The 25,533-nt window shown below is 43.3% G+C and overlaps 1 protein-coding gene across 1 annotated transcript in view; it reads right to left on the bottom strand.

Moving 5' to 3' along the window:
- Nucleotides 1-13,140, bottom strand: part of PDE6A (phosphodiesterase 6A) — a 73,355-nt gene extending 60,215 nt beyond the window's left edge. The window contains exons 1-4 of the mRNA XM_057731266.1: nt 12,667-13,140; nt 3,736-3,888; nt 3,013-3,102; nt 2,336-2,476 (exon numbers count right to left, since the gene is read on the bottom strand). Of these exons, the coding sequence (XP_057587249.1) occupies nt 2,336-2,476; nt 3,013-3,102; nt 3,736-3,888; nt 12,667-13,140 (858 nt within the window). The remainder of the gene's footprint in view (nt 1-2,335; nt 2,477-3,012; nt 3,103-3,735; nt 3,889-12,666) is intronic.
- Nucleotides 13,141-25,533: the final 12,393 nt, after the last annotated feature.

Here is a 25,533-nt window from a genome sequence, read left to right as displayed (position 1 = left end):
TTTTGAGGGACCAGTAATGTTCTATTTCTTAATCTTGGGGGTGGTTACATGGGGATTTTCACTCAGTGGTAGTTCATCGAACTGTTCTCCTGTAATTAGTGCTCTTTTCTGTGTGTATGTTATGTGTATGTATGTTATCTTATTTAAAAAATCAACATGTACTGATATGGAATTATATTCACAGATCATTACGTAAAAAAAGGCAGACTATCGTGTAGTCTGGCAATTTTTATTTTATTTTATTTTTTTAATTGGGTTATCTTTATTGTTGAGTTGGAGGGTTTTTTTTTTCTTCATGAGCAAAACATCAAACTTTAAAAAAAATTGAAGTATAGTTGATTTATAATTTTGTTTAGTTTCAGGTGTACAGCAAAGTGATTGTAATATATACATATTTTTTTCCATTACGGGTTATTACAAGATATTGAGTATAGATCCCTGTGCTATACAGTAAATCCTTGTTGCTTATCTTTTTTATGTATGATAGTTTGTTAATCCCATACTCTTAATTTTAAGAGTTCTTTTTCTATTTTACATATTAGACCTTTATCAGACATATGATTTGCAAATATTTTCTCCTATGGATAGTGTTTTCACTTTCTTCATTAGTGTCCTTTTAAGCACGACTGTTTTAAGTTTTGATGAAGCCCAATTTATCTGTTTTTCCTTTGGTTACTTGTGCTTTTGGTGGCATATCCAAGAAACTGTTACCTAATCCAAGACCACAAAGTTTCTATTTATGTTTTGTTTTAAGAGTTTTTATGGATTAAGGTCTATGGTGCATTTTGAGTTAATTTTTGTATATGATGTTAAGTGGGGCCCCAAATTCATTCTTTTGCATGTAGATATCCAGTTGTTCCAGCACTGTTTGTTAAAAGGACTATTCTTTCCCTTTTGAATGGTCTTGGCACCCTTGTTGAAAATCAGTCGACCATGGTTTTTCTTTTTTTCTTTTATTCATTTATCTTGGCTGAGTTGGGTCTTCATTGCTGCATGGGGGCTTTTCTCTAGTTGCAGTACGTGGGCTTCTCATTGAGGCGGCTTCTCTTGCTGCAGAGCACGGGCTCCGGCCGCACAGGCTCAGTAGTTGTGGCTTGCTGTAGAGCACAGGCTCAGCAGTTGTGGTGCACAGGCTTAGGTGCTCCTCGGCATATGGGATCTTCCTGGCCCAGGGATTGAAACCATGCCCTCTGCATTGGCAGGCAGATAACCGCTGCGCCACCAGGGAAGTCCGACCATGGTATTTATATGTGACCACAATTTTTATACATGGTTTGCTAGTATTTTGTTGAAGATTTTTTGCATCTGTATTCTGTAGGGTTTTTGGTCTGTAGGGTTTTTTCTTGTGATATCTTTGGTATCAGGGTAATACTGGCCTCATAGAATGAGTAGGGAAATGTTCCATCTTCTATTTTTTAAAGAGTTTGTGAAGCATTGGCATTAGTTTTTCTTTAAACATTTGGTGGAATTCATCAGTGAAAATATCTGGTTGTGGGCTTTTCTCTGTAGAAAGTTTTTTTAAATTACTAATTTGATCTCTTTGTTATACGTCTAGTCAGATTTTCTATTTTTTTTTTTTTTGTAATTTAATTTTTATTTTCTATTGGAGTATAGTTGATTTATAGTGTGTTAGTTTCAGGTTTACAGCTAAGTGATTCAGTTATATGTATACATATATCCACTCTTTTTCAGATTCTTTTCCCGTATAGATTGTTACAGAATATTGAGTAATTTCCCCTGTGCTATACATAAGTCCTTGTTGATTATTTTATATATAGTAGTGTCGGTTTGGGAAAAGCTAGTTTAAGAACATGCCTGGGGGTCGTTTGAGCCTCTGCCGCCTTAGCCAGCATGGCCCTAGAGCATTCTGAGGGACCGGATCTAAGCATATGCGTCCACTTCAATTGCCTGGATGAGCCCTGGGCTCCACACACCATAAGAAAGCTTTCTGCCCACCTTTGAGTGCATTTTCTGAGAATTCCCGAAGTTGGCAACTTTCTTCTTTCTGGACTTTCACCCTACTTGGAAACTTCTTTATCATCTACCTTTACCACCTCATCACGCCTTTTTCTCACATACTCATTTTTTTCCAACAGACTAGGGAAGATACAAGTTATCTTTCTTCCCCTGTGCCCTAGAATAACTTTTCTGCTTTAGAGGCTGGTACTCCTCTCTTCAGTGTAAAAGACCCGTGAAAATCTTTTCACAACCATCCACATCCTCCCAGCCTCTTCCCTGAGCAAAGGAATTCGTGACATAATTCACATTGTACGTATTTGAATTGTGTACCTATTTAACCTGTTCTTGGAAATGTCTGCTCCTGAAGTCTCCTCACCTTCTGCTTGGTCATATCTAAGAGCCCCACGGAGTATCTGTCACAGTTGAGGAAGGCTCGCACTGTGTACAGGGCTTTGTGGAACTGCCTCTCAATGTCCGTAAGCTCTTCAAAGACTTTGCTCCCAGACCACAGTAGTATCTGAAGAAATACAAAAACACAGTCAATGTTTCTGAGGCACAGAGCAGCAGCTCACAATAACCAAGAGGTGGAAAAATTGTCCCCTTTTTATAGATGGAGAAACTGAGGTTCAGAGAGGTGAATAACTGGGCAGCTTCTGTTGGGTCCAACTCCTTCCATTTCTTTTATCTCCTAAGTTGTTAATAAGAGTGATAATAATAAACTTTGGCTGAGCACAAGTGCCCTACGTACATTATCCCATAATGATCCCCATTGTTCAAATGGGGAGACTGAAGCTCAGAGAGGTTAAGTAATTTGCTCAGAGTCTTAGAGCTAGTAAATGACTCAGCAGGGATTCAAGTCCAAGCTGCCTGACATGAAAGCTTGTGCATGCAATCACTCCGGGATACAGCTTTACAAACACCCACTACCTCATGAACTCCAGGGATGCTGAACAGAGACTGTATGATGGTTCCCAGGCACTTTTATTATCATTGCACATCAGTGCTTCAGTAAAAAGACACATCCATTCCATTCCCTTGACACAAGCTCTTTACCTGGCCACGCCGAGTCTCACAGTTGTGCAGGTAACTCAGGTGGAACACCTTCATGATGATATTTGCAAAACTGAGGTACTTGAGAAGAATCTGAAAATCAAACAGCATGAAGGGAAACAGATGAGAAGGAGAAATTCCTCGTCTGGCTGCTTCTACCATCAGCAAATAAGTCTGAACATTTTCAAAGCTTCATCTGGGACAGTCTGAGCAGATGGATCGTGGAAGGCTGACTCATAAAATGTTGCATGATAAGAGGCTAAAACTCACAGAATGTAGAATGTCAATCTTAATAGATATATATTCATGGAAAATTGTAACTATTTATTGCGTCTGCAGGCTCTGTGAGGTCATTTATGTAGGTTATCTTACTTGATCATCCCAACCACCTCAGGAGACACTATAGATACTCTATATGAGAGATCCTGGAAACTCATCCCCCTTTTACAAATAAGAACACTGAGGTTCAGAGAAATTACATAACATGCCAAGTCAAACAGATATCAGAGCCAGAACAATTAACCCTATGTTCTTGGCTCCAAAGTCCAACATCTTAATGATTATCCCACCCTGCCTCCCTCACAGAGCATTGGACTACTGACTTCTTTGTCTTACAGGTGGGGAAACTGAGGCCAGGCCAAATAGCAAGAGTCAGAGGATTTGTGAGCTGAGAGAATGTGCTAGCATGGCCACCCCAGCAATTTCTAAATTTCTAAATTTCCTTACCTCTTCATCTCTCTCAGTGAAGTGGGGCCCCTCCACTTTATTCACAGCCATGATTATGGCCACCACGTCCTTCCCGTTCATGATGGGGGTAGCCAAGATGTTCTTCGTCTGGTACTCTGTGAGGGTGTCCACGAAGTCACAGAAATGCTCATCCTGGAGGAAGACAGAGACAAGCATGAGTGGGCTGGTGAAGAGCAAAGACAGTAAAACGACGCAGAGCCCCAGGGACCCATGCTAGGGGTGGGGTAAGGGGGCTCAGCATTCTCTTGTTGTCAGAAGAATGAAGACATCTCCATCTCCTCCGCTCCAGTAGGGCCAAGGCAATTAGAGATGATCTCTGCCCTGGAAGTCTCCAAAATCCAGTAGAAGAGAGTCTGAAATTCAACGTACTAAGGGCTATGGAGGAGATGTGAGCACAGCAGTATAGGGGCCCGAGGATGGGAGTGGAGGGTTGACTTTGTCTGAGGAGAAGGTTTCAAGAAGGCTCTCTTGAGGTGATGACGGTTTAGCCCAAAATAGAAACTTGAGTGAGAAAAGACCTTAGTGAGTATAATAATCACAGTTGCTAGCAGGTGTTGTGTGTGGCGCTTTGCTGCATCAGCTTACTTTATTCCTCCCAATGACCTATGAGTTGGGACCATTAGTAATCCATCTTACAGACGGGGAATCTGAAGCTCAAGGAGATTAATGTTACTTATTACTTGTGTGTGTGTGAGATTCCAGAACCTGTCCTCAGCTCTGCTGCCTTTCAGGGAAGTCTGAATAAGGGTAGTCCTGGGTCGAGGTCATTGAACCAAAGAATTTGTTACTTTCAGCCTTTTTTGCAATGCAGTTCTAGCACCACACAGCCAGTCCAATGGATATCCCCATTCCACATAATTTTTTTTTTTTAATATTTGTTTATTTATTTTTGGCTGTGTCGGGTCTTAGTTGTAGCATGTGGGCTCTTCGTTGCGGCATGTGGGTTTCTCTCTAGTTGTGGCATGTGGGCTCCAGAGCATGTGGGCTCAGTAGTTGTGGCACACAGGCTTAGTTGCCCCGAGACATGTGGGATCTTAGTTCCCTGACCAGGCATCGAACCTGCGTCCCCTGCATTGGAAAGCGGATTCTTAACCACTGGACCACCAGGGAAGTCCCCCCATTCCACAAATCTTAATGGAAGTCCCACTATGTGTCAGACCTTAGACTAAGCACTGGGGATACAGGGAAGACTAAGATTCAGGCCAGCACACAGATAAATCAATAATAGTAATACAGGGGACTTCCCTGGTGGTCCAGTGGTTTAGAATCCACCTTCCAATGAAGGGGACGCAGATTCGATCCCTGGTTGGAGAACTAAGATCCCACATGCAGTGGGGCAACCAAGCCTGCATGCCGCAGCTAGAGAGAAGCCCACGCACAGCAACAAAGAGCCCGTGTGCTGCAGCTAAGACCTGACAAAGCCAAATAAGTAAATAAATAAATATTAAAAAAATAATAGTAACGCAGGACATAAGGGTTGGCTCAAAGCAGTGGGGGTATGGAGGAGCATACACCCCCACACCCCACCCTGAAGGCAAACTTGGAGGCCAGTACAGGGTGGGTCAGTCTGGATGGTCAGAAAGGGGAGACAGAGCCTGAATTGTTGTCTTCAATCCAAAAGAATCCACCTTTCTGTTTCCTGGTAGCACTGTGAGGTTTCCCAATGGTTAGCATTGCTTAGGACAGAAGACAGCCCCGACCTGTACAGTTTGTGCTGTTCTGAGAAGGGAAATGTATTTCACAGAGCCAATTCACAGAACTTGGCTAGAGCTGGGTGTGTGAAATCTTTTCCCACAATGCAGAAGTTCAGAGTGTGGTGCTCTGCATCTATGGATTTCTTCCAGTTGGAGTGGGATTAAATAAACAGGCACTGTTGTCAATGAAGCTGTCTCAAACCAGGTGAAGGGTAAAGGAATTAAGAGAAGACTGTAGTGCTCTCCTTGAATTAGCATTGGAGGATTAAGCAAAATCTCTAAAGAGGCATTAGCCAGAAGAGTTTTCCACGTCACTTTCTAAGCACACTGGTGAATCCCTAAACATAGGCCTGAGTGGGGCATGCTCAGATTCATTTCATGAAGTCAGTTCAGTCTTGTGTCATATTCACCTCTGTAAAGGAAAGCAATCCTTAGGCCTTACCCTCATCTGAAACAGATATTACTAAATCCACCAGTACCTTCTCTCCCAGTGAGTTCTCAGCCTTGGAACTTTCTTACAAATAGTACAGCTGCCAATTGACTGGTGCCTGCATAAAACTGTCATCCTTACATTTTCAGCATATACAGTGTTCTAAACAACTGTGTCAGAGGACCTCAGCTTATCAGAGGTGGACGGGCCTTAGAAGCCATTTAGCTCACACTGTTTATTTTAAAGCCCAGGAATCAGAAGTCAAGCTCGGGAAAGTCCAAAGTCGTTCATTCATTCAGTTAGCATTAACAGAGTGCCTTCTAATGTATGCTAGGTGCTGTTCTAGACCCTTGGGTCAGGCAGTGAACAAGAGGGGTGCATGTCTTTCCCAAGTGAAGCTTCCATTCATATGGGGTGGGCAGACAAAAAACAAGTAAACAGCTGCTTTGAAGGAGAGAAACTGGATGATGCTATAGAAAGTGATGGAAGGGGTGGCAGGTTGAAGCTGCTTTGGTCAGTCATGACAGGTAAGGAGGCTTCTCTAAGAGGTAAGTGGAGAGCCGAAGGCTCGGGGGAGCCAGGCAGGTGAAGTGCATTCCAAACAGAGAGCACAGAGAATGTAAAGTGGGGGTGGGGGGCAATGAGTTAACCCATCTGAAAAACAGGAAGAAGACTAGTGTAGTGAGGGAGATTGGAGGGTATGGAAGTCAGAGAGATGGCGGAGGCCTCATCTGACCGGGCCTCAGAGGCCACTGTAAAGAGCTTAGATTTTATTCCAATGTAATGCAAGACTGCCTCTCATTCCTGGAAACCCCAGTTCCTCTTTTCAAACATGCACAGTGCCAAGCTCCTTGCATCCCATGATGAGATCTACTTATTGAATCATAATGCTGCACTAGGCCCAGAGCCAAACAATTCATTAACTCTCACATCTGCCCTGTCACGTAGAACTCTCTCCTTCCCTGTTTTATAGACAGTTCTCCTGCTAGTAAGTGGCCCAGCCACTGCATTCATTCATTAATTTATTCACTGATACATTGATTGATTCATTGATGGATTGATGCATTCATTCACTTATATTTACTGAGCACTTGGCACTGGATATACCAAGACCAGTAAGAAAAGTGAGGTTGTCCTCAGTGGGTTATCACCGTACCATGGAGATATCACATAAAATATGAACTCACACTTCAAACCATAATGGGAAGGAGGCCCCCACAGGATGGGTGGGATCCTGGGGCCCCAGGAGCGAGGGACATGTTCTCTGAGTGACTTCATGAAGCCAGTCAGTACACTCTCCATAGTTTAAACCACTCTGAGGCTCAGTTTTCCTTTTGGTAAAATCAAAGTGTTGGACCAGGTCCTCCTTGAAGTTTCTTTCTGGCCTGGCATGATGGGTTCTGGGTGTCAGAGGGAGGGAAGAGAGCAGGACAACAGATGTAAAAGTTTCTGGAAATAGCAGTGCTTTCAGGTCCAGTCTTCAAAAATGGGATTTGTCAGTGTCTAGGAAAAACTCACTGTTTTCCTTTACTCTCACACTACTGCCACACTCACAACACTTCTCACACTGGATACGTAGGTGTTTTTTTCCACACCGACCAGTTCTTTGACACTAGTTGGGTATCCAGAAATTCACTTCAGGTCTGACACTGTTTACCTGGAGAATCAGAACCTACAAGTCAAAGGGTTCAGTCCCAGAAGACTGCTTTCACTTCAGATGCCGATCACAAGTCACAGGTTGCCATCTAGACTTCTGCCTGACTGTCTATAAATCAAGGTTCCTCCTTGGGTTCGATACCTTGCTAGAACAGCCCATAGAACTCAGGGACGTGTTTACATTTACAGGTTTATTATATAATAAGGGTACAGATGAACTGTCAGAGATACATAAGGTGAGATCCAGAAGGGTCCCGCATGCAGGAGCTTCCGTCCCCCTGGAGTTGGGGTGTGCGCCACCCCCCTGGCCCATGCATGTGTTCACCAACCCAGAAGCTCTCTGAACCCTATACTTTTATGGATTTTTATGTCACATTTCATCACAAAGCCATGAGAGATTATTAACTCCATTTCCAGCCCCTCCCCCCTCTTAAGAGAATGGGGGATAGGCTAAAAGTTCAAAGTATCTAATCATGGCTTGATCTTTCTGGTGACCAGCCCCCATCCAGGACCCCCAGCCAGAGTCATTAGAGCAAAGCACCACCTACCACCCAGGAAAGTCCAAGGGATTTCGGAGCTCTGTGTCAGATGGCGCTGTCACTCAGGAAATTACAAGGTCAGTTCTGTGTCAGGAACCAGGACAAAAACCAAATAAATATGCCTTTTTATAAATTACAGTATCACAGCCCACTGGGAAGGGGCTGTCATTTATTCATTCACTCAATAAACTGTGATGAGTACCCACTGTGTCCCAGGCACTGGACTAGGTCTGGGGACCAGTGGCAAATAAGATGCACAGGAACAGACAGGCCTTTTGGGCTTTCCTAAGGAGAAAGGGTAAAGAATTAACACAGAAGGACTTCCCTGGTGGTACAGTGGTTCAGAATCCACCTTCCAATGCAGGGGATGGGGTTTGATCCCTGGTCAGGGAACTATGATCCCACTTGCCTCAGGGGCAGCTAAACCCAAGCACCGGAACCACTGAGCATGAGAGCCACAACTAGAGAGCCCACATGCCACAACTACAGAGCCCATGTGCTGCAACTGGAGAGAAGCCCATGTACTGCAACTATTGAGCCTGTGCCACAACTAAAGAGAAGCCCGTGTGCCCCCACAAAGATCCTGTGTGCCGCAGCTAAGACCTGATGCACCCAAAAATAAATAAAATATTTTTTTAAAAAAGAATAAGTACACAAACAAATATCTAATGGCATGTGGGATTGCCAGATTTAGCAGATAAATATAGGATGACTAATTAAATTTGAATTTCAGGTAAATAATTTTTTAGTGTAAGTGTATAGTAAATATTGCATAGGGTATAGCATAGTGTGAGCTTGACACTTTTTAGTTTTTTTGTTTGTTTTCATTTTTGTAATGTGAGTACCTAACTTAAGCTTTGATCGCTGAGACATCCACCTCAAAGATGGCTATCTGGCTATCTCAAATAAACGCATTGTCAGCCACACACTAGATGAAGAGCCAGGCCAGCTCCTCCCACTGAAGCTCCTTTGTTCTGAAGATCTTGGTTGATTTTGATAACTGATCATTTGGGGCCACTTTTTGTTTTCTATTTTTTTTTTCACCATGATTTGAATTTCCACTCTTATATTTTAAATTCAGTAACAAAGAGAGAGCCTGTGAAAGCCTAGGCCCCCAGCCTTGACCCCCATAAAAGCCCTAGGCCAGACCCTGCTCTACCTGAGACCTCCCTGTGTGGCCCCAGGGGTGCTATGTAATTTCCGAGTCTGGTAAGAAATAAACCTTTATTTTTTCAAAGTTTCCTGATGGCTAGTGCTGAAGGGTATCTTGCATTCATCCTAAGAACCACAAGGGCTGATCCAACCATAACACTGATTATCGACAGTTTGAGACGGCACAAAACACATACTAAAATAGTACTCTTTGGGGGCTTCCCTGGCGGTCCAGGGGTAAAGACTCCACGCTTGCATTGCAGGGGGCACAGATTTGATCCCTGAACCAGGGATTTAAGATATCCCACATGTTGCGCAGCTTGGCCAAAAAATGGTATTCTTTGTTTAACTAAAATTCAAATTTAACCGGGAATCTTATATTTTATCTGGCAGCCCTAATGCCAAGTCTCCCTGAGGAGGGCCCAAGGATAAGTAGGAATGTGCTAGAGCATGAGAGCCACATTACAACCCTGGGAAAGCCCGTTCACGGTTTCACGTTTTTAAAATGCAGTAACTATAACCACTTCTCAGGTTTTGGTTGGAGGGGGGTGGGCACTGAAGGCTAAGCTTATCACTTGGTGGTGGTTCAGGGACAGCCCAGAGCCACCTTTTGTCCAAAGGCCCAAATAGAGTACGATATCTCAAGGAGGAACATATGTACATGTGGAGGACACAGGCTTGCTGACCTGGACTGATTTCCCACCAGGCCTGAGGCAGCCACCAAGGAGGCTGCCTGGCTGGAGAGCTTTCCCAGAAAAGCTTCATAGCTATCACTTCCAGAGTGAACTTTGGGGCTGAACAGGAGACAGCAGGCTGTCCCTTCGCACAGGGGCTCAGCAAACCCTCAGAGATATTTTAGAATCAGAGAACCTTCCTCAATCCTCAGTGCCTCAACACTGGGGTCCGTAGAAGCTTTCAGCACTTCTGTTCTCTTTTCCCCTCAAATAGAATCTCAAATGAAAGCTCCAGAAGAGCAGGACTGGATCCTTCTCCAAATCCCACACAGACCTGGTCCAGCATTCATCCCTTAGAATAAATAGATCTTTAACAACAACAAAACAGTAATAATATTAAAGGGAGGAGGAGCTGCCAGTAAGAGCCATTACTATGTGCCAAGAACTTTGCTAGATGAGAAATAATTCTCTCATCTGATCCTATAACAGCACTTCGAGAAACTAGATATCTCCCTCCATTTTATAAATTAGGAAGTGAGCCCAAACAGGCTGAACAATTTGCCAAGGCCATGTTATTAGAAAGTGACTGAGTCGTGATTCGCACACAGATCTGACCTCAAAGCTTATCATCCTAGCTTTCTGCCATGTGATTTGAAATGAACTTTTGTAAACTGCACTTAATTTAATGCCCTCGTTTTGTGAATAAGGAGGAGGTCTAGAACAGCAGAGCAGTGGAGGGCACGGGCACCAGCCTGAGTGCCCGAATTCAAATCCCTGCTCTGCCACTTTCTATCTGTGTGACTGAGTAAATTATTTAACTTTACCAGATGGCCATTTCATTGTCTGTAAAACAGAGATAATCAGTTACAGTGTAAGACTGTGACAACCCATGTTGGCTACAGTTAAAGTCAAGAGAGAGTTGAAGGGAGAACAAACTCTAATCCAGTTGGATGAGTCCTCAGGGAAGCCCCTTGGGTACAGAAAAATTACTGTACCCCTGGATGGCCAAGGAGAGATGAACCCCATGGGAGATCTAGCCCAGTGTGCTTCAGAGAAAACCATTTCCCACTAAGGCCCAAGTCTGTGCTCCTTATCTTGCCTAGGAACCCCAGTCAAAAAGATGACTCATTTGAATTCCTGCATCTGTGGATGTGAAATCCTGCCTCTGCTCTAACTCCTTACTGACTTTGGGCAAGCCCCCCCTCAAGATCTTCTGACTCCAGGCTTCTCATCTATTAAATAAGTCAGCTGGATGAGATGGTCCCTGAAGCCCCCTCTCTCCCTTCCTTTTAACCTGAAGACCCTTAATCTGAAACAAGGTCAGAAGTAAAGTGAACATAAAGTCACAAAATGTCCAGGCTGGATCTTGGGAATGACTGAACACAGGCTCCTGCTTGCAGAAGTAAATGAGACCCACATGGGCCCTGCCATCATGGGGCAAACATTCAGGTGAGACAGATGCTAAAGGAATTATTGCATAATTACTTGATTGTGAGTCTTTTTGCCACGTGTTTACTGAGCATCTGCTTTGTGCCAGACATTTGCTGGGTCCTGGGATAAAGTGAAGAATAAGGCTGGCATGGTCCCTGGCCTCCAGGGCTTATTGTGATAGATGATTTTAGGAAGGAAACTAACAGAGGGATTTGGGAGGGTCTCCCTGAGGAAGTGAACTGTAAGCTGAGATCTGAAGGATAAGTAGGAGTTGACCTTGGCAGAGGGCTATGGGGAGAACTGCATTATGTGATTTGCTCTAGGTGATCAAAGTTTTTGTCAGAGCTGCCAGGAGAATCCTGCAGAACACTGGGCTCTTAGAAGACAGAACCGAGTACCTAACCAAGTGGTCAATTTAACATTTCTGCAATGAGACAGACTGCCATCCTGTGTCTCCGGATGCAAAGCATGAAGAAAAACAGAACATCACCTCTGTGATATTCCTGTCAGAAATGTATGGCCCGAATGTAAACATGAAGACACATTAGACAAGCCCAAATGGAGGGACATTTCTGCAGAATAGTTGGCCCACACCCTTCAAAAACATCAGTGTCATGGAAAACAAAGATAAATCGAGAAACTGTTTCAGACTGGAGGAGGCTAAAGAGACAGTGCCATATGGGCATCATTGATACGATTGGCAAAAACTGAACATGGACTGTTCACTAGATAATAGTGTTGTATCAGTGTCACATTTCCTGAATTTGATCATTGTGCTTTGGATATGTAAGAAATGTCCTTGTTCTGGAAATACACAGCAAAGAACCTGGGGTTAAAAGGACATGTTGTCTGCATTTGACTCCCAAATAGGTCAGAAAAAATGGAGATGTAAAGCAAATGTGGTAAGGTGTGAACAGTTGGTGAATTTGGATGAAAGATATATAGTTCTTTGTATTATTTTAAAACCCTCTAAGCTTGATTTTTTTCAACATAAAAAGTTGTTAATAAGGACTTCCCTGGTGGTCCAGCCATTAAGATTCCATGCTTCCAATGCAGGGGGCCCAGGTTTGATCCCTGGTCAGGGAACTAGATCCCACATGCATGCCACAACTAAAATAAAAGATCCCACAGGCTGCAACTAAGATCCCACATGCCTCAACTAAGACCAGGTGCAGCCAAAAAAAAAAAAAAAATTATCGATACAGTAAAGAAAGAAAAGCACCAAGTTGTCACCAGCCCAGTCTTGGTGGCCAGCAGCTCCCCATCCCACTTGCACCCCCAAAACCCCATGGAATAATGCCTCCCTTCCCTCCCTCTCATAGGGAAGAGGATACCTCCTCTGTGTTGGGGACGTTGACCGTCTTTTTAGAGAGTGCGACATGGCCCACCACTCCCATGTCCAGGGGGAACACGATCTCCGAATCGGGTACCACCAGGCACTCCTCGAGGACAGCATCCTTGTGGACATTGAAGAGCCGGGTCGCCAGCTCTGCGATGCCATTTCGGGCCCTGTACATGAACAGGCTCATGCGGTCTGCCTGCAGGAGGAAGCAGAGCTTCTTCATGACATTGAAGACGCATTTCTCGGCTTGCAAATTCTCCTGAAAGTCCCGCAGGAGGTCGAAGATGATTTCACTCTCCTCCACACTGCTTAGCGAGTGGTAGTTGCTGAAGTCCACGGCTGCCTCCCTGGGCCCCAGGAGGTCCGAGATGACCTTGGCCCGATAGCGGAGGTTGTAGTACTGTTTGGCAAAGCCGACATTCGAGTCCAGGAACTTTTCCACCTCCTCCGCTGTCACCTCGCCCATGGCTGGGATTTCTACTGTCTATTTCTGTGGAGGGGGCTGAGGGTGGCCTCTTTTTTGTGAGAAAACTGAGTCAGGATGAGTTCTGCTCCAACCTAGACTTCTCTGGTCTTGGCTGTGAATCTCACTGGTACGGCCGCAGAGGAGAAAGAGTGAGCTTGGAAGATTAAATCATTAATATTTCCCCAGGATTATGAGGATCAGGGTGTTCCAGATGCTGCTGGGCCCCAGATGGGAGAAGGTGAGAGTTCTCTTTTCACCTTGGTCCACTCATAGGAGAAGAGGATTCTGCACAGAGCAGGAGTTGAGCTCAAGTAAAAGATAGCATTGAAACAGAGGCTGCAAATTGGCAGCACAAGACATCATACAGTTATAGACATGCTTTCTCTGCCCTGTATAGTGTTTTTCTTCAACACTTGACATGGAAACCTCATTTACTGTTTAGGAGACTCGTTTGGCTTCTCTTGGAGAATCAAAACGTCTAACAACTTCGTGTCTGATTCCTCCGTGGCAGGAATGGCTAGAGCTGAGAGGGACTGCCCACCCACCTCCTGTCCTCTAGCCCCTCATCCTGCTCTTCTGCACCCTCTTCCCCAGGGCCTTCCCAATACAGGGCTTCACTCTACACACTCACCACTCAGCCTGCTACCTGTGTGTCCATTATGGGCCCCAGTTTCACAATCTCTACATCACAGTCTCTCCCAGATTTAGATTTCAACAATTCTCTGATGTCAGAATTTGAAGGACCTTTATAAAAATAACACCTTTCACAGTTTTTTCTTCTCTTACAGAATAGAAGAATACATGTTTACTGTGGAAAATACACAAAGAAAACCGTTAAAGTCACCCATAATGCTGCGGCTCAGAGGTAACCTTTAGTTAACATTTTCATTTCTGTTCTTTCCATAGAGGTGTAACTTTCCAGTCTATTTTCCTTCAACCCCCTGATCTTTCTTTTGGCAATTTAAAGGGCTTTTTCTGGCTATAGCACCTTCTTGGGTTGTCAGTTAGAAATGTACACAATAGTCTGAATGTTATCAGCTCCAGTGAATCTCAAAATATCAGAATCCTCACTGGAGTGTCTCTCCAAACCCACTAGGGCAGGAAGAGAAGAGTATTTTCTTTCTGGATGAAATGCACTTTAGTCACTGTGGCTATATCTGTGAGAGCCTGGCATGCCTGTGTTATAAACACTGTGGAATGCAGGATCATAGACTATGGCTGGCACTTTGAACTATGTAAATGAACTTCAATGGACAGTAGATTACTTCCTTTATTGTAGAGTGTAATAAATTCCCAGGGTACTGTGCCCATTCAGCGCTGTGTACACAGGTGACCCCTTGGTCTTGTAGACCACGCAGCAACCTTTCCAAACACTCCCACTGTAACTAACGTGAACCCTCTGTCTGGAACGCACTTTCCCAGCTCGCCAGCTCTTCAGCCTCAAGGTCCCAGCTCATGCTACTCACCCGCAGTTGTTTTATCTCAAGGAACCCCAGCCACCCCCTCCCCAATTCCTGCCTGTCATATCATCATTTACTGTCTTTATTACTATTGAAATGTATTTTGCTTGTTTTTTGTTTCCTTGTCTATTATGTGTCTTCCCCTCTGTACTATGAGCTCCAGTGAGGGCAGACATCTGACAGGCTTTGCAAGGCTGCCTGGCATAATCCTTGATGCTTAGTAATGTTTTTTAAATTATGTTTGTGATGGTTCATTTTCTGTGTCAGCTGGGCTAAGGGATACCCAGATAGCTGGTAAAACGTTACTTCCAGGTTTGTCATTGAGGGTTGTTTCCAGAAGAGATTAGCATTTGAGTCAGTAGACAAAGTAATGAATTTCACCCTCACCAACATAGGTGGGCATCCCCCAACCCACCAAGAGACTGGATAGAACAAAAAAGGTGGGGGAAGGGTGAACTGGCCCTCTGCTTGAGCTGGGACATCCTTCTTCTCCTGCCCTTGGACATGGGCACTCCTGGTTCTTGGACTCAGACCAGAACTTAAACCTTTTGCCATTTGGACTCAGACTGAATTATACCACCAGCTTTCCTGGTTCTCCAGCTTGCAGACAGCACGCTGTGGGACTTCTTGGCCTCCACAACCACATGAGCCAATTGTCTGGAGAACCCTGACTAATACAAAGTCCTATATATTCTTGACTAAAATTTAGAAAATACAGGAAGTCACAAAGGAAACATTTGAAATAAAAAATAATCCCAGATATTACTATTGCCAATATTCTTTGTATATTTTAAAATCTTTTCCTGGAGAATATATGTACATTCTCCTTGGTATAGTGACATTTTGGGCTCAGTAATTCTTTGCCGTGAGAAGCTGTCCTGTACATTGTAATATATATATTTTTTAATATTTGTTAATTTGGCTGTGCTTGGTCTTAGTTGCAGCATACAAGGTTTTTGTTTGTTTGTTTTTGTTTTTTTTAGTTGTGGCATGCAGGATCTTTTAGTTATGGCATGCTGGATCTAGTTCCCCGACCAGGGATCAAACCCATGCTTCTGTAGTGGAAGCGTGGACCACCAGGGAAGTCCCCATTGCAGCATGCTTAGTTAGCAGCATCCCTGGGCTCTACCCACTAGATGCCAGTAGCACCTCTCCTCAAGTTGTGGCAATCGAAAATGTCCCCAGACGTTTCCAAATGTCCCTTGAGATTAAATCACTCCTATTGAGAACCACTGCTCCACAGTTAGATGTTTATGTTGTTTCTAATTTTCTAGTATTATAAATAATGCTATAATGACCACTTATATTTCTTTTTTTTTTTTTTAACTCATATTTCTTAGTGAAAACATCTAGAAGTGAAATCTCAGGCCCAAAGAGCTTGCAGCTGTCTAAGGGTTTGGATAAATAATGTTTGCTCTCCAGGACGACACTGGAGTGTATGAGGCTGTTGTTACCATTGCCCCACCCCTCAAAAATTGAGCAATCGTTCTTAGACCTGGCATAAGTAGCACTCCAAAATTTGGCCCCAATATTCCTTCTTACGTTGTTTTGCACAGTTTCTCTACACATACTCTAAGCTTCACCCTAGTGTTTTTCATCCTCTCTGGCTTTTTGCCTCTTTATTCTTGCTGTGCCCTTGGCCTGTCCCTTACCATCCCATCCAAATGCCATTCCCTCCATGGATTCTTTGATGCTCCAGTAAGACTTTTCCTACTTGGAACCCCAAAATATAGATTTGCTTCCATTTCAATGGGAGTTTCTACATTCTAGGCTGTGTTATTTCTACACCTTTGTACTCTCACCAAACTCAAACTCTTTGAGGATAGGAGTAAGGCTTTACCCCTTTTTAAAAATCTCCAAAAGAGCCCAGCCCAAAATTTGGCCGAAATATTCCTTCTTACATTGTTTTGCCATGTCCTTTCCCATCAGGCTTAGTTCCGGCTGGTAACATAAGCAACTGTTTTGCAGGAAATCTGCTTTTACCTTGGTTTTCAATATGCCAGAATGAGACATTCAAACCTGCTAAAAAACTTCCGTCCTAATTGTTGGTAGGTACAGATAAGCTGGTATTTGCAGCAGGTCACTTCCTAACATGCCTGTTCAATGAGTCTGATTTTCAGATGTCAGTGGAAGAAAGTTGAAGCTTCTTTCATTGGAAGCAGGGGCTACTACCAGTATGGGTAGGAGAGAGTACTTTCTGTAGTCCAGAACTGTAAAACACATTCTATTAGAAAGAAGAAAACAGGATTGTAGGCCTAACAATGCCACGGACTCATTCCATGACCTTGAAAAAGTCCTGTCCTCTCTCAAGGCTTTGTTGATTTTCCTAAGAACAAAAAAGAGAGTCGAATAACATATCTGTAACACTCCTGGTTCCATGACTCCAGATGGGCTGAGAGTGAGGCAGGACTGACCAGGAAAGGCTGGCTCTCTCCTCTTGACCACAAGCCTTGCCAAAGGATTCTCCCAGAAGAATAACTGGAAGTATTTATTTCGCATAATCTCTGCTCCAAGATCTACATGTCATAGATAAGAAACTGAAAAGCTTTGAAAAGTAGGTGACTCAAATCATAGGTGATTTTAAAATATTTTTTTAATTGAGATATAATTCACATTACATAAAAAATCATTTTTTTTTTTTTTTTTTGGCTGTGCTACACGGCATGAGGGATCTTAGTTCTTCATCCAGGGTTGGAACCTATGCCCCCTGCAGTAGAAGCTGAGTCCTAACCAGGGGACCGCCAGGGAAATTCATCTTTTTAAAGTGTATAATTCAGTGGGTTTTGGTATATTTGTTATGTTGTGCCACCGCTAATCTGTTTTCTCATCCCCTGGTACCCACTACTCTACTTTCTCTCTCTATGAATTTGCCTATTCTGGACATTTCATGTCAATAGAAGTATACAATAAGTGGCTTTTTGTGTCTGACTACTTTTAGTTAGCATAATGGTTTTAAGATTCATCCATATTGCAGCATGTATCAGAATTTCATTCTTTTTAATGGCTGAATAATGATCCATTGATATACCACATTTTATTTACCCATTTATTAGTTGACAGACATGTAGATTGTTTTCACTTTGGGGTTGTTATGAACATTCGTGTACAAGTCTTTGTATGGACATGTGTTTTCATTTCTTTTGGGTATATACCCAGGAGTGGAACTGTTGGGTCCACAGGTGATTTTAAAACTGAGTTTGGAGGCAAAGAGGGGGAATAAAGGAAAGAAATAGGACACAGCAAGGAATCAACTGGGTAAAGGAGAGAGATTTGTGGAAAGGTGTTTTGTGAGGCACCTTTTTGGAAAGAATAGGACCCTGAAATTCAGGACCTGGTTGAATGGGAATGGGCCGATTAGCACATCAGTGGCCACCACAGATCCCAGTGTTGGGTGAAGAAGTCTCCATGGGCCCCCAACCGTTCATCACTCCTGTTAATAGCAATGGTGAGGAAATTGAGGATGTTCAATTAGGAGGAAGCTATGAAAGGCTCTTAGGGGTAGAGTGTGCCAGCTTGTTTAGGGAGGATCCAGAAAGCCAGACAAGCCAGCAGGTCAGAGACAGAAGTTATTATAAGAAGGCAGCACCTGGGAATTCCCTGTTGGTCCATTGATTAGGACTTGGTGCTCTCACTGCCACGGCCCTGCATTCGACCCCTGATAAGATCACACAAGCCTCAGGACTTCCCTGCTGGTGCAGTGGTTAAGAATCCGCCTGCCAATGCAGGGGACACGGGTTCGATCCCTGGGGAGCAAATGCTGGGGAGCAACTAAGCCCGTGTACCACAACTACTGAACCTGCGCTCTAGAGCCCGAGATCCATAACTGCTGAGCCTGCACATTGCAACTACTGAAGCCTGTGCGCCCAAAGCCTGTGCTCCGCAACAAGAGAAGCCACTGCAATGAGAAGCCCATATGTCGCAACTAGAAAAAGCCCACAAGCAGCAACGAAGACCCAACGCAGCCAAAAAACTAATTAATTAAAAAAAAAAATCACACAAGCCTCACAGTGAGGCTATAAAAAAAAAAGGCAACACCCATAGTGCTTAAGAGGTGATGAGTAAATTATTCAATTTCCCTGGACCTCACTTTGCTTAGCTGTAAAATTAGAATTCTTTTACATGGTGGTTGTGGAGATTAAATGAGATAATATATTGTATAGTGCACAGCTACACACCGAGTGCATGTTAAGTTGAACCATATGAAACTGCCCCTCTTTGACTATTTTTGTCCTACAGGGACAGCAGTTTCATACTGTTCAATTTAATAGTAGTCATTCAATCATTATTAGTTATAACTATTGAAGATTAACTGCATTACCTTAAAGATAGCAAAGTCCCTGTCAGTGAAGGTAGATAAGCCCAGGACAAGGCAAAGAGGATTCAAACATCAGCATACAAATAGGAAGATGTATCTAGTCAATCAGTAAGGAAGCTGTTGAAATTTTTTTTTAATAGTTTTTATTGGAGTATAGTTGATTTGCAATTTTCCCAGAGGAATGAGGAATGGGCCTAGGATTGGGATCGAGAGACTGGAAAAAAGGGAGTGGATATAGAAGCAAGAAGGTGTGGAAGACCCATTGGCTGAGTGGGAGAGGGGGCCTGAGAAACAATGCTGCAAGCCTGCGTAATTTGCATGTCATTGGGCATGGAGAGTCCCCCTTTGGGACATTTCACCAGCATTAAACGTTGATTTAGCCTCCATTTCCTGCTCGGAGGACTTTCACCTCCAGCTTGCCAAACCCCATGTCCTCCGTGAAGCCACAGAAGGGAAGAGTTTCTCTGGCCCTACCAGCTAGCCCTTAGAATTGCTCAAACGGCCTCCACCCTCATTTTGTTGGGCTCCACCCTCATTTATACTTAAACTTGGCTCTCTTTCGTATTTCATTTGTTCTCACCCTTGACCTAGAGTTGATGTCAGTTCCTAACTGTTCGGCTACCTGTTGACTTAGTGTCTTTATTCAGCTACTTGGGTTTCCTGTTGAGTCTGTCTTTGGACCACGGCTAGTCTGTGAAGTTCTCTTTGTTTTACTTTGAGGATCTAACCTGGATGATAGATGAGCCATGTAAAAGTTTCTCCTTAGGTGCATTTTAACCTTTACATCATTTTTCTAAAGCCTGGATTCTGAGAGGGATCTGTGATTCAAAAACAGATAGGAGCAGGACTTCCCGGGTGGTCCAGTACTTAAGACTTCAGGCTCCCAGTGCAGGGGGCCTGGGTTCGATTCCGAGTCAAAGAACTATATCCCACATATATGCTGCAACTAAAGATCCCGCATGCTGCAGCTAAAAAGATCCTGCAGCACATGCAGCAACGAATGCTGCAACTAAGACCCAGCGCAGACATATAAATTAATTAAATACACACTTTGTAACCACAGTAGTGAGTAGAAAGGCAATCGGCAGGGGGGTATACTCAGGCTTTCGAACCAGAGTGAACTGAGTTTGAATCCTCTTCCTGTAATTCAAACTTTTACATCGGGCTAACTTCTTAATCTCTTGTCTCAATTTTCTCATTTGCAAATTGTGGATAATATGATACTTATTTTATAGAACTGTTGTGGGGCTTAGAGGCGGTATATGTACAGAACTTGGTTTGCGGCTAGTTCTCAATGAATGTGGTCATTAATAATGATAATGTAAGCTGAGTATGAGGCAGTGATATTGGGTAGAAAGCAGAAGTAATGCAAATATAACTGTTTTACTATTTTTATTATTTTTCTTTTTATAAAGTAATATATCTTTGTGTTGTAGAAAATTGAGAAAATACAGGTAAACAAAAAGAATATAACAGTTACCAACCAGAGAAACACTGATATACATCCTCCTTTCCCAATCATATAAATATAAGTTCTAAAACAAAACTGTGGTAGTACAATATGTATTTTGTTTGTTTAACAATATATGTAAACAGCTTTCTGTGCCATTAAATATTCCATTACCACGTGATTTTTAATGGACTCATAGACTTCCTCTGGATGATTGTACCATAATTTACCTAAAATATTTTTGTTGGTTATTTAGGCTGCTTCTATTTTTTTCTTTTGTATTCTTTTTTTTTTTTTCCAAAGCCTGGCTATTTACCCTGTTTCCATTGTCATTTCTATTTCTTTTTTATTTTTTTTAAATTTTATTTATTTACTTATTTAAATTATTTTTGGCTGCATTGGGTCTTCAAATGGACTTTCTCTAGTTGTGGCTAGCACAGCTACTCTTTGTTGTGGTGCGTGGGCTTCTCATTGCAGTGGCTTCTCTTATTGTGGAGCATGGGCTCTAGATATGTGGGCTTCAGTAGTTGCAGCATGTGGGCTCAGTAGTTGTGGCTCATGGGCTTAGTTGCTCTGCAGCATGCAGGATCTTCCCTGACCAGGGATCTAACCCAAGTCCCCTTCATTGGCAGGCAGATTCTTAACCACTGCACTACCAGGGAAGTCCTTTTTGGTATTCTTAATGAATATTTGTTAAATCTTTGTATACGTGCTTATTTTCTTATATTCTTAATCAAAAACAGAAGGAACAACTTCAACTACTTATCTTTTAAGATGTTGTCCCGGCTATCCAAAAAATATAAGAGTTTAGGTAAAGAAATATTGAGAAGTCAATATTTTAGTGCAAAGATCATCATGTTCCATTTTGTATGACCATTTCCCATAGCACTTAGTTCATAATCCTGAAAGAACAAATCTGGGGTGCCAGGGCTTGTGATCTCCATGAATCATCAAATAACAGATCACTTTCTGTACCTAAACGTTATAGCAAGGGTGACTTGTACTGCTTCACTCTAGGGGTAAGAGTCACATTTCTTGTCTTTCTCCAAATCAAATTTTCTGTGTTCCAAGCCCCATCCCACAGTGCTGGCAGGATATCCAATCCCAATAGTTACTGTGACCACTGCCCCACCCCAGGGTCATGTGAAAGCCTTCTGTCTAACTCAGTCCAGCCAGAGAAAAGCCCTGTAACCTTTATTTGGTCCATCCTGATACCACAAATGTGCCTCCTGTCCAAACTCATAAAGCCCCTGAAACAGTTCTGCTTTTTGCCAGGATTCCGAGATTTTTGCTATGGCTCCAGTTTCCCAGAGCCACCATTGGCCACTCATGTGGCAAACTCTCCCATCTCTCCAGGGCAGGAAGAGGCCCAGGTCCTTGCCACTGAAAGATCCTGCAAAGCCTATCTCTCATGGGGGAGACTTTCAGAAATCTCCTTTCCTCCTGACTACTGGCTCTCCATTCTTTCCCTTTCTGGGACAATTCTGTCTAATTTCCCCCAAAGGCCAAAAGGAAGAGGGAATCTCTTCTTGAGTCTGAGAATAGTTACTTCCTGCCCTGCCACACAGCAGCCCTGAGAGGCAAGTGATCAAGAAGGCCCAAGCCCCCCCTAGGAATTGGGGAAGAGAGGCAGAGAAAAAATATCTACAATAGTTCAAAGCGCTATTTGTAATATTAAAAAGAATGGAAACAACATAAATGTCTGTCAATGCTTAAATAAATGACGGTCCCCCCCAAAGAGTGGGATACCATGCAGCTGCTATGGCCAAAGATCGACACAGTGATATTTCCCATCCCACATGTCCTTCTTATAATGTGAATTTGACACTTCTCCCATTGAGGCTTGTAAGTATGTGACTTTTGAGGCTAGATCCTAAAAGGCTATAGCTTCCTGGAACTCTTGAAACCTTCAGAGGTCATTTATGTATAGACTGCCCTGAAACTGCCATGGGTGAGGAAGCCCAAACTAGCACACACAGAGAGACACAGGGAGAGGCCCTGAGACTACATGAAGAGAGATGTCCAGATGGCCTTCAACTGCTTCAGCCCCATCCCCGTCCCCACCCTAGCCACTATCTGACTATATCTCTATGAGAAACCCAAGCCAGAACCACCCATTAAAGCTCTTACCAAATTTGTGACCGCAGAAACCGTGAGAAGTAACAAAATGATTATTGTTGTTTTAATCCACTAAGTTTTGGAGTCATTTGTTACTTAGCAATAGATAGCCATATAGGAGCTCTTTATGCACTGAAATGGAACAATCTTCAAGGTTTGATATTATTAATTTTTAAGAGTATAGAATAGCATATATTGAATGCCCATTTCATTTAATATATATATATATGAGAGAGAGAGAAAGAGAAAGATTGATTGACTGATTGATTGACTGGGGGAGTCTTGTACATGCATAGATCACGGGTTTGTCAACCCTAGGTGTATGTTAGAATCTTCTGGAGAGCTTTTAAAAAATATAATGCCTGAGCCCACTCTATACCAATTCAATCATAATATCTGGGGATGAGACCGAAATATCTTTATCTTTTAAAAGTTACCCAGGAGATTCTGATGTGCAGCCAGAGTTGAGAACTGCTGGTATAGACTAACCTGGAAGGCAACACAGGAAACTGGTGCTGTGTTTGCCTCCAGAAAGGGATGGTGGGGTAAGAATAGATCATGTGGGAGGGAGATTTACTTTTAATTGTAAGCTCTTTGATATTTTGAATGTTTACTTGCACATGTTACCTATTTCTAAGAAAAATCAAGGTTTTTTGTTTGTTTTTGTTTTGTTTTGTTTTGTTTTTGGCTGTGCCATGTGGCATGTAGGTGTGGGATCTTAGTTCCCCGACCAGGGATTGAACCTGTGCACCCTGCATTAGAAGTGTGCAGTCTTAACCACCGGACTGCCAGGGAAGTCCCCAAAATAGAGTTAAATTAAAAATAAAAAAATAGCTATAGCAGTGGAAATGAATCCCAAATAGCATATCCGAACAGTCCACTCAATAGTGGGGTCTCAGAGGAAGTGACCTGTCCTTCCTGGAAAGAGTGGGTAGTCAGGAAGGGTTGAGGAAGTGAATCCTGAAGTGGTCTCTAACCTGAGATGACTTCTTTGCTGGCCCATAACATCCCCAGTTAACACATCGTTAGTTACTCTTTGGAAAGCAGTTTGGGACAGAATAATGGCTATAATATGTAACCCTTCGGCTGCCAGTCACCTCTGTGACCCCCGAGATCAACAGGAAGGAAAATGCTCAGGCTTAGTTGGGAGGGGTGAAGAGATCTGGGTTCTGGCTGGCTGGGCTGCTGACATGCTGTTATTGAGGAAAAGCAGATTATTATTTAGCCAGCTCTCCATTAGCCAGGATTTTGCTATCTGTTTCACACCTTAGATTCCTGCTGCAGAGAACTGGAGCATGGTGAAGGTAAGGTAGGATTGACAGACTAAAGTTTAGCTCTATGAGGTCCCTGGGGATATGTATGTCAGGGTTGGGGGGACCACAGCATTAAATAGCAGACTGGGATGCTGAACTGGGACGGAGAGAGGCAGCAATGACTGACAGCAGTGAGTAAGAAATCCCATCTCTGTCCCACCTCAAAATCCACTATTTGTCAGTTAAGTGGCCTTGTTAAGTAACAAAATGCCAAGCTGTAGTTTTCTCACCTGTAAAGTAGAGTAGACATATGGAATAAGACGGAGAAAATGATAGCCATTATTAAATTAAACCCGTCTTTGGTGGTGTCTACTACATGCAAGGATGTGGATAGATTCTTACATTTGACTAACACAGGGAGTGTACTGTTTAAAAGACTGGGCTTTGCAGGCAGATGTAAGGGTTAAAATCATGCTATTGTCATTTATTAACTGTGGGACCTTGGACAAGTCACCTAAGATCACTAAGTTTCATTTCCTCACCTATAAAGGGAAATTCACAATATAGCACCTCCTCAAAAGCTTCTGTGAGGCTTAAATAAGGTAATAAATGTGACGTTTTGTGCATCCATAAATATCCAGAAATTGTCAACTGTTGTCATTCTGCTTCTCTCACAGCTAACAGGTAATTGACGAAGTACTTTAACACCCATTGTTTTAGTTGGCCCTCTCCAGCACTCTGAGTGTGGAGCCATTAATTACCCTTGGAAAGGTGAGAACATTGATTAAGTGATTTGTCCCCAGTGGTAAGGGACAGCACCAGGAGTAGAACCCAGGTGATCTGATCCTGATGTGGTTCGTGACTTTGGAAGTTCTGAATCTGGTGAGTGACAGAACCTGAGGCTCATCTCAGGATAAGACAGGGAGTCCCTTAAACGACTGTGAAAAAGTTCACTGGAAAGAGAAGAAAAGGAAGTTAACCATTTTGCTTCCTTCACCGGTCCTCTTGCACTCACATCTACCCTATCGTCATCTGTGGGTCCCCGCAGGCAATACAAGAGGAAAAATGACCAAATTAACATATACTCTATACCAGATAGTGCCCAGTTCATGGCAGATAATTAAATCAAGGCTACCTGCTAGGAAGTGACTAGCAGGGAAGTCGCTGAGGAGAGGGCGGGCGGGCGTTTAGGCTGAGAGCCTAGAGACAAGTAGAAACCAGGTACTGGAACAGTGTTCAGGTCCGGAAAGAGAACAAGCTTGGCAAGCAAAGGTCACGATGGGTGGAGAGGGCTGAGGGAGGGAGAGCTGAGATGTGAGGAGGAAGGGGCCGGGGCCCAGAGCATTCAGGGCTTCGGGGGCATAGGGAGAAATTTGATATTATCTATAAATGTCAAGGAAAGCCACTGAGGACTTTAAACGAGGATTGTAATTACATTTCATATTTATTTTTATATTTTCATTTACATCTTAAAAAGAGCTCCTGGCTATTGGGACCTTTGGTGGAGAGTAAGTTACACTGGGGCAAGAGCCCCTCTAACTTTCTAGCTGACCTTTTCCCATTCAGGGCCTCCATTTCTCTATGAATAAAGGAGGGTGGGTGGGAAACGGGGGTCCCACGAAGTCAAAGATGAAGACGATACCCCTCGCAAACGAAGAGCAGTTTGCAGCTCTCGTTAGAGCATTTCCGCGTCTCCCCGCATACTGATTCCTCGCAGTACCCTCAAGGTTAAGGCAGAGAACCCGTGATATGCCCACTTGGAAGATGATTCATCGCGCTGCAAAGCGCAGGAGCAAT

The sequence above is a fragment of the Hippopotamus amphibius genome, chromosome 1 (assembly GCF_030028045.1).
Source record: "Hippopotamus amphibius kiboko isolate mHipAmp2 chromosome 1, mHipAmp2.hap2, whole genome shotgun sequence".
Taxonomy (NCBI): Eukaryota; Metazoa; Chordata; class Mammalia; order Artiodactyla; family Hippopotamidae; genus Hippopotamus; species Hippopotamus amphibius.
The sequence above is the reverse complement of the archived record's forward strand: the minus strand, read 5'-3'. Positions and strand labels throughout refer to the sequence as shown.